The 9,621-nt window shown below is 44.7% G+C and overlaps 1 protein-coding gene across 2 annotated transcripts in view; it reads right to left on the bottom strand.

Moving 5' to 3' along the window:
- deaf1 (DEAF1 transcription factor) overlaps positions 1 to 8,433 on the bottom strand; it is a 20,993-nt gene extending 12,560 nt beyond the window's left edge. Inside the window, exons 1-8 of one of the 2 annotated variants that reach the window (XM_084186128.1) lie at positions 8,020 to 8,433; positions 6,923 to 7,020; positions 4,505 to 4,634; positions 3,677 to 3,823; positions 3,119 to 3,258; positions 2,914 to 2,979; positions 2,621 to 2,665; positions 769 to 898 (exon numbers count right to left, since the gene is read on the bottom strand). In XM_084186128.1, the coding sequence (XP_084042254.1) occupies positions 769 to 898; positions 2,621 to 2,665; positions 2,914 to 2,979; positions 3,119 to 3,258; positions 3,677 to 3,823; positions 4,505 to 4,634; positions 6,923 to 7,020; positions 8,020 to 8,227 (964 nt within the window). In that variant the 5' untranslated portion in view covers positions 8,228 to 8,433. The remainder of the gene's footprint in view (positions 1 to 768; positions 899 to 2,620; positions 2,666 to 2,913; positions 2,980 to 3,118; positions 3,259 to 3,676; positions 3,824 to 4,504; positions 4,635 to 6,922; positions 7,021 to 8,019) is intronic. The other variant, XM_084186129.1, reaches the window with a different exon arrangement.
- Positions 8,434 to 9,621: the final 1,188 nt, after the last annotated feature.

Here is a 9,621-nt window from a genome sequence, read left to right as displayed (position 1 = left end):
CATCTCTCTTTAGAGAACCAATAAATGCATTTACTAAATAAAAATCTATCTTCCAAATTATCTTTCTCAAAAACGTTTGTATATTGTCCAATAAAATAATCTGTACTCTCAATTCCCCCACCACCCTGACTTTGAATACCACTGTGCAAGCGACTGGCAGAGAACCTCTATGGGGTGTATACAAAACGGTGCCAACAGCTACCCTGTGGTGCCATTTTGACAAGGTAATCACAGGTGATGACTGAGCAGGATTTACTTTGTCCTCTGTCCTGTGCTTTGTCTTGTCTGTAACACATATTTAAATACTTCCTTCTGAAAGATGGGACCCATTTATGTCATGCAAGAGGTTAAGGGGAGGATGTCGAAAACCCTTTAACCTCCAACAGACACCTGCTGAATCACTGTGACAGATGGCTCTGCTCTGCAGTGTCTGTCTGTGGCATCTGAAGAGTGTGTGCGTTAAGTTTTATTAGTCGTATGTAGAGGATACACATGGTATACACCATCCAATGAAATGCAACAATGTAACAACAAATATAAATAATAAAAGATAAGAATACGAATATAAAGTAAATGGCTCAATAGAACATAATAAACATTTAGCATAAGTATAATACAGGATGGCACAATTTATAGTCCAATATTTACACGTGTTTTGGGGAAGGGGGGATTGGGGGCAAGTGTTTAAATTGTGCAGTATTTCCCCTCTCCCTTTCTCTCTCTGTCCTAGTAGACTCATTTAGCTCTGTATTTGTGTGTGTAACTCACATGTTGCCCCCGGTGCCAGTGTGATGTTCTTGGGCGGTGGGAGTGGGAGGTCCTTCTTCTCTGGAGTGGTCGGCTGCTCGTTCTCCTTCTTGCGTCTCTTGTAAGGGACAAACAGTCTGACCGGGCCAGTCTGGACCAGAAGGAAAAGGGAAAGTTTAATCACAGACAACAGGGGAAACCCAAGTCTGAAGCATCCATTTAGAACCTCCACTCACCACCAAGTATGGTGATGACAGGAAGTCCAATGGCGGAAAGTAGGAGAAGATGGAGCCAGATGAAACCTTGCCGACATTATGCAAATGTTCTCATCGATTAAACATTCAATCTCAATGCAGTTTTCTGTTACCAAATCTAGAATCTGTTACAAACAGAGTGCACTACGTTTTATAGACTTCACCCTTTGCCAAAGTTTCAAGAAATTGTGTAGTTTAGGAGTGCAAGGGCGAATTGAGTTATAGAGTACCACAGTATGAGTCATAATACCCATCAAATCTAGCAGTCAAACAAGGAAATGGTTCCAATCGTTTTTCCACAATTAATTTATCCCATAGCGGATTTTAGAAACACTTAAAATAAGAGCTGTGTTTCGTGTAGGCTTACCCTGGCATGACATTTTGATAATTGTGTAAATCTCTCTAGGACAAGGTGACTTGAATCAATATATTCACCTGCATTCACCCCCAAAAAATGAAATGCTAATTAGCTGCTAATGTGGCTATCATAAAGAACTACAAATGCCATGATGATCTGGATGAAACTGCGGTATCGAGGCAAAGGTAAGAATCTCTGGATTAACCATCTAATGTTAGCTAAATTTAGTAATTAATAAATTGGCAACATTTATTTAAATGGCCAATTCTGTGAACTGTCTCGCGCAAGTTTTAAATTGACACAATACCTGTTAGCAAATGGTGTCAGCTAGAGATGATGTGCAGGAGCTTGCAGGGATTTGTAGTCTTACATGATGTCTACTTTGATGCTAATTAGCATTTTCGGATCTGAGCTTAACTAGAGTCGAATATATTGATAAAAGTCCCCTTGTCCGAGATCGATTTAAATGGTTATCAAAACGTCACGCCAGGGTAAGCCTACACAAAACACAGCCCTTATTTTAAGTGTTTCTAAAATCCCCTATGGGAAAAATGAATGGTGGAAAAACGATTGGAACCATTTCCCTGTTTCACAGGTTTTATGACACCTCCACTGTGGGGCTCTATTGTACACCTGCACTTGAGAGTGGGCGTCCTCTGACAGAAATATGCAAATACATGCTAAAACGCACCAATAGGATCTCGCTAGCTCGTGCTTGGCTCTGCCCACCTCCTTGCTTGTTCTGCCCACTGCTTCATTTGCTCCCATTGGAAACAACGCCGATGATAAATCTTGGGTTACTTACCAGTATCTTTGGTATAATGATTGGTAAGCAATAATCGAGGAGGAAATAATATGTGATCAGTTTTTCCCCACACCTTCATGAACTGTTGGTCAGCTTGATTAGTTTCCGTAAAAAAACAAAAAACTGTTAACAGTTCTATAACAGAAACACTTAGAGGCAGCTGAATGTTCTGTTTCATGTGATCAACAAGCTCAGAAAAGATTGCCTTTGATGCAGATGGCAAAAGCAGCTGTGAAACAAAATATATGTTGGGCTGTAGGAAACAATTTCCCCCCTTATCTTACAAACAATAAACCCCTGGAGTCTATTATTTATGTCTGCCAGCCCAGGGACCCGCTATAGTGAGGATCAGAGGAAGAACCATCAAACTATCAAACACTTAACAGAGGCACAAGATTGGCTCATTGTTGTTTACATTATGGCTGGCAATGCATGTCATAAATAAATGGTACATACCATATTAATGTTCTCCCCTGCGTAAGATGGACTATCCTTGGTACACTAGGGGAAAATGTAAGACAAAGAGAATGTGATTGGACAAAACGTAAAATGAGAATTTCACAACCAGGCCTTTAGAAGACCAATATCTACATGTCATGCAAACCGCACACTGCAAACTGAGGGCCTGTATCGAGCAGTTCTGTATGTTACACCCATACCCTTGTGGCTTCCTATCCCTTGAGTTACCGGTACGTTCACAAGACATTCATTCACCAACATCTTTGTCTCTGTAAAGTCAATTAACTCACCGACGAGAGGTCGTCACAGCAGGCCGCACAAGTACAGGACGCGGCGTGGGGGTTGAGGATGCGCTCCTGAGGAACCAATCACATGGCTGGTTACTAAACAATTAGGTATATATACCCTTAACTGTCTTCCACACAGCGGAGAGACAGACCGCAGGTGGCACAGTGCCATCAGATCCTGTCACGGCTGAGTGACTGGCTCGCTCACCTGGATTAGGCACTGCAGGGGACGGCCTGCATAGCGGATGCTTCTCTTCCAGTCCTTGCTGCTCGCCCGGCCAGACATGCCCTCAAACTCAGTGGGCGTGTACCAGTGGCTGCTGTGCTTGATGCAGCGTCCCTTTCCGCCTGATTGTCAGTCAATTGGACAGGCAGCAGAGACAAGACAACACGGTCGCAATTATTTACATGGAGATGGACATGTGAAGTTAATTATTAAGACTATCCTAGCCCCTTCATTCACCATAACCCATGTATTCTCAAGTTGAGGGAAGAAAATCTGTCATCTGGAAAATATGGCTTCTTTCAGACAACTTTTAGCAGCTGGATTTGTTAAAAACAATCAACTCCAGAGAACCACCCCTATTCCCTATACCGCCACTCCTCAACAAGTTTACACACTTATTTCTCCTTCCAGTCTTGATACTTCAATTACAGGTCATCAGGGTGGCTGCGGTTTCCAGCCAGGGCTGAGTAAAGTGATGGATCCTAAACTGTCCTCATCTTCAAACCAAGAGCTCCACCTTGTGGCCACACCTAGACCTACCTGAGCCCAGTCTGTTCTTGTACAGCATGCCGCTGGTGTTCCTGCAGCGCACTGGCAGCTCGTTGTTGTACACAGACGGGTCCCAGTTGTACTTGGAGCCATCTTTCTCCTGCCCTGGGTTCATTGGGGTGGAGGGAGTCTGGGGGCCTGGGGACGACAGGACAACACACAACACTGAAGTTACAGAGACACCTGAAATGTATTTCAGATAGCCTGACGACTCACTAAATTCTTCCGCTGCTCTGTCGTTCACTACATACTTTAGTCTGAGACTGCCATCATTGAAGTCGTTTGTAGTGACGAGGGGCGTTGTACAAAACAAAGTCAACAGCGATTGGATCGTCTCTAACCAATCAGAGTATCAAAGCCAATGACATTTTCAAACCGCCACTTTACCAACGTGCTTTCTGGCTCTGGCTCAACCCATTGGTTTCTGGACCAATCAGATGGCCCCAAATGTGTTGGCATTCAGTGAAGGGTCGGGGAGGTACTCAGATCCAGACTCATTGGGGAGAAGAAAGTAACGTACTTGGGCGTGTCGTAGCATTTGGCCAGAGCAAGGAATCTAAGTGGCCAGGCAATATTTCAGAGGCCATATACAGCTTTAGACATAATTTAATTTAGCAATGATCCTGTCTTGGTCTTGGCTAGGCATCTCTGGAATAAAATCATACAGGTCAAAGCAGATGCAGCTATCTATTTGCTACAAGTCCATTACAACAACTTTCCCAGCACCGTAATGCTAGGTGATGGTACGAATTTTATACAATACTTTCTATGAAAAGTATTGTACAAAATACAGGTGCATTGAGATTCCCTGGTGCATACCAGAGGTCATGGCGGCTGCAGCGTTCTTCAGTCCTGTTGCGTCCACTATGCTCCCATCAGTGTGAACCACTATCAGAGTGGCCTTCTGGGGATTGAGACCGTCGCCAATCTGTAGGGTGGTCCTGCCAGTCTGTCATGTGATGGAGGATCAGAGAGAAACATTACATTGCAGTCTGTGCTGCTGGGTAGGTGATGTGACATATGGGTCTGGTTTTCCATGGTCTGTTTCTTTTCAGATTAGTTGTTGGAAATTATAAACTGGGTGGTTAGAGCCCTGAATGCTGATTGGCTGACAGCCGTGGTATATCAGACCATATACCACGGGTATGACAAAACATTTATTTTTACTACTCAAATTGTACTACCCCTCCCCCACCCCCCATTAACAAAGAAAAAAAAACTGGCTATCATAAGTTGAATGCACCAATTTATAAGTCGCTCTGGATAAGAGCGTCTGCTAAATGATGTAAATGTAAATGTAACCAGTTTATAATAGCAAATCAAATCAGATTTTATTTGCCACATGCGCCAAATACAACAGGTGTAGACATTACAGTGAAATGCTTACTTACAAGTCCTTAACCAACAATGCATTTTTTTTTACAAAAACAAAAACAAAAAAAAGTGTTAAGTAAAAAAATAAAAGCTAATAACTAAAGAGCAGCAGTAAAATAAAATAACAGTAGGGAGGCTATATACAGGGGGGTACCGGTGCAGAGTCAATGTGCGGGGGAACCGGCTAGTCGAGGTAATTGAGGTAATATGTACATGTGGGTAGAGTTAAAGTGACTATGCATAAATAATAAACAGCGTAGCAGCAGCGTAAAAGAGGGGGTGGGGGGGGCAGTGGAAATAGTCCAGGTAGCCATGATTAGCTGTTCAGGAGTCTTATGGCTTGGGGGTAGAAGCTGTTGAGAAGCCTTTTGGACCTAGACTTGGCACTCCGGTACCGCTTGCCGTGTGGTAGCAGAGAGAACAGTCTATGACTAGGGTGGCTGGAGTCTTTGACAATTTTGAGGGCCTTCCTCTGACACTGATATAGAGGTCCAGGAAGCTTGGTCCCAGTGATGTACTGGGCCGTATGCACTACCCTCTGTAGTGCCTTGCGGTCGGAGGCCGAGCAGTTGCCATACCAGGCGGTGATGCAACCAGTCAGGAAGCTCTCGATGGTACAGCTGTAGAACTTTTTGAGGATCTGAGGACCCATGCCAAATCTTTTCAGTCTCCTGAGGGGGAATAGGCTTTGTCGTGCCCTCTTCACGACTGTCTTGGTGTGTTTGGACCATGATAGTTTATTGGTGATGTGGACACCAAGGAACTTGAAGCTCTCAACCTGTTCCACTACAGCCCCGTCGATGAGAATGGGGGCGTGCTCAGTCCTCTTTTTTTTCCTGTAGTCCACAATCATCTCCTTTGTCTTGATCACGTTGCGGGAGAGGTTGTTATCCTGGCACCACACGGCCAGGTCTCGGACCTCCTCCCTGTAGGCTGTCTCATCGTTGTCGGTGATCAGGCCTACCAATGTTGTGTCATCAGCAAACGTAATGATAGTGTTGGAGTCGTGCCTGGCCATGCAGTCATGGGTGAACAGGGAGTACAGGAGGGGAGTGAGCACGCACCCCTGAGGGGCCCCCGTGTTGAGGATCAGCGTGGCAGATGTGTTTTACCTACCCTTACCACCTGGGGGCGGCCCGTCAGGAAGTCCAGGTTCCAGTTGCAGAGGGAGGTGTTAAGTCCCAGGATCCTTAGCTGAGTGATGAGCTTTGAGGGCACTATGGTGTTGAACGCTGAGCTGTAGTCAATGAACAGCATTCTCACGTAGGTGTTCCTCTTGTCCAGGTGGGAAAGGGCAGTGTGGAGTGCAATAGAGATTGCATCATCTGTGGATTTGTTGGGGCGGTAAGGCACCTCTGGGGTTTGTGGTATATGACCAATATACCACAGCTAAGGGCTGTATCCAGGCACTCTGCATTGCGTCGTGCTTAAGAACATCCCTTAGCCGTGGTATATTGGCCATATACCACACCCCCTCGTGCTTAATTTCTAGTACAAATAGCCCCCTAGACGACATACGCCTAGTGAGTGGTCGGAGAGTCTAGACGATATACGCCTAGTGAGTGGTAAGGACAAATTACTGGAATGGAACTGTTAAATACTCATGCTGGGCTCTAGTGTGGCAGCCGTCGATATCCAATACATTTACATTTTAGTCATTTAGCAAATGCTCTTATCCAGAGCGACTTACAGTAGTGAGTGAACACATTTTCATACTGGTCCCCCGTGGGAATCGAACCCACAACCCTGCCGTTGCAAGTGCCATGCTCTTCCAATTGAGCTACACGGGAACAATACAATTCCACTAGTAGGCCTAGACCACAAGATATTCAGATCCAAAATAACCATCATGTGAGAACTTACAAGAACATGCTCTGGTATGGAGGCTGAGGTGGCCATGGTGGCGGTGAACACATTGTCCTCGGCTGCTTGGACATCCCCCACAGTGACTGTTGTGACTTCTGTTGTGAGACATCACAGGTTGAAATAGTCAAATGCACTTTAGATACATCACTGGCTTGTCTCTTTTTGTAGTAGGTCTCGCTATGTGAATCACATTAGTTTTTATTTATTTATTTTATTTAACCCGGTAAGTTGACTGAGAACACATTCTCATCTACAGCAACGACATGGGGAATAGTTACGGGGAGACGAATGAGCCAATTGGAAACTGGAGATTATTAGGTGTCCATTATGTATGTATGAGGGCCAGATTGGGAATTTAGCCAGGACACCAGGGTTAACACCCCTACTCTAACGATTAGTGACCACAGAGAGTCAGGCCACCCGTTTAACATCCCATCCAAAAGACTGCACTCTACACAGGGCAATGTCACTGCCCTGCGGCATTGGGATATTTTTTTAGGGACCAGAGAAAAGAGTGCCTCCTACTGGCCCTCCAACACCACTTCCAGCAGTATCTGGTCTCCCATCCAGAGCGACCAGGACCAACCCTGCTTAGCTTCAGAGGTAAACCAGCAGTGGGATGCAGGGTGGTATGCTGATAGTTGATAGACATGGAAACAAAAACAGTGACTGCACCCAAATATTATGTATGAAACTCGCAACATGGACGTCTTGCAATATTACCTGTATTTTACCTAACGTTAAATACAAATATCTCCGGAAAATAACATGTTTGGAGGTACATGTAAGGGGCCATGATGATAATCAAATGTATAAGTTAGCTAGTTCATGCATTTCAAAATGGGTAACGGTAGCTAATGCAGCCGAATCAGGTTAGACTGGTTGATTTGATTTAGCTAGCTAGCTAACCTGTTTGTGTTTGCCTCTGCGTCTATTATTGAAACTAACAGTACTAGCACAGATGAAAGGAAGTTAGCTAGTTAACATAATATTTGGTACTAGCTAGCTAGCTAACGAGTTAAAACAGGTGTAGTTGGCAGCTAGCTAGCTTGATGAGTAACAATAACGTTAGCTTGCTGCATCCTCAAACTTGCCTGCAAAAGCTGTCTCGGCATCGTCAGAGTTCGGCAAGGACTCGGCTCCAATCTCGATGTTGCCCGGTTCTCCCATTACTGTCATCGTGGTGACTTCGGCCTCCGACTCAGTATCCGAATCCACCCCCTCCTCCACTGGCTCACCGGCAGCGTCTATGGACTCCTCGTCCAACGCAAGTCCCTTCGTTGCCGAGTCCGTCTCGTCCATTTTCCTATGTCTAACGATTTACGCCGAATTTGACCGAGAAATAATCGGAGAATATGGCACCCACCCGATTATATTGTGCTGTGCATAAACCGCTCATGCACTGGAATAAAAACAATGAATTTGTGACGTGGATTTAATTATTTTTAAAACGGTGAGAAATGGCGTCCTACGTTCGTTCTCTACGCTTTTCGATCAAGTCTCACAGGAAGGAGATGCAGCGGAAATTACCGAAAGAAAACGACGTCACACGAATCGACGCTCAAGCTTCGTTTCATTTTTACACCACTAGGTGGCAATATACACATGATTTCATCATTAGACCAACAGTAGATTAAGTCTATGAGCTAGGGCAGGGTTTCCCAAACTCGGTCCTGGGGTCCCCCCTGTGTGCAAGCTTAGGTTATTTGAATCAGCTGTGTAGTGCTAGGGCAAAAAACGATGTCTCATAGGGATTTTTTTCAAGGTCTATGACTTCCTTAGAGTTGGAAAATGTGTGATAGCAGTGCATCAATAGTAGCTTTCTGTGTTATCACTCTTTCATCCCTCCATCCCATTCATTCATATTGAACAAAAATATAAACGCAACATGCAACAATTTCAAAGATTTGACTGAGTTACAGTTTATATAAGGAAATCAGTCAATTGAAATAAATAAATGAGGCCTTAATCTATGGATTTCACATGACTGGGAATACAGATATGCCTCTGTTGGTCACAGAAACCTTTTTTTTTTAAAGGTAGGGGCATGGATCAGAAAACCAGTCAGTATCTGGTGTGACACATCTCCTTCTCATAGAGTTGATCAGGCTGTTGATTGTGGTTTCTGGAATGTTGTCCCACTCCTCTTCAATGTCTGTGCGAAGTTGCTGGATATTGGCGGGAACTGGAACACGCTGTCGTACACGTTGATCCAGAGCATCCCAAACATGCTCAAAGGGTAACATATCTGGTGAGTTTGCAGGCTATGGAAGAACTGGGACATTTTCAGCATCCAGGAATTGTGTACAGATCCTTGTGACATGGGGCTGTGCATTATCATGCCTAAACATGAGGGGATGGCGGCGGATGAATGGCACGACAATGGGCCTCAGGATCTCGTCACGGTATCTCTATGCATTCAAATCGATAAAGTGCAATTGTGTTCGAGTGCCCACATGATGCCATACACGTGGTCTGAGGATGCGAGGCCGTTTGGGCGTACTGCCAAACTCTCTAAAACGACTTGGAGGCGGCTTATGGTAGAGAAATTAACATTAAATTCTCTTGCAACAGCTCTGGTGGACAATCCTGCAGTCAACATTCCAATTGCACGCTCCCTCAAAACGTGAGACATCTGTGGCATTGTGTTGTGTGACAAAACTGCACTTTTTAGAGTAGCCTTTTATTGTCCCCAG

Source organism: Coregonus lavaretus, assembly GCF_964263955.1.
Source record: "Coregonus lavaretus genome assembly, chromosome: 21".
In the NCBI taxonomy this organism is placed as follows: Eukaryota; Metazoa; Chordata; class Actinopteri; order Salmoniformes; family Salmonidae; genus Coregonus; species Coregonus lavaretus.
The sequence above is the reverse complement of the archived record's forward strand: the minus strand, read 5'-3'. Positions and strand labels throughout refer to the sequence as shown.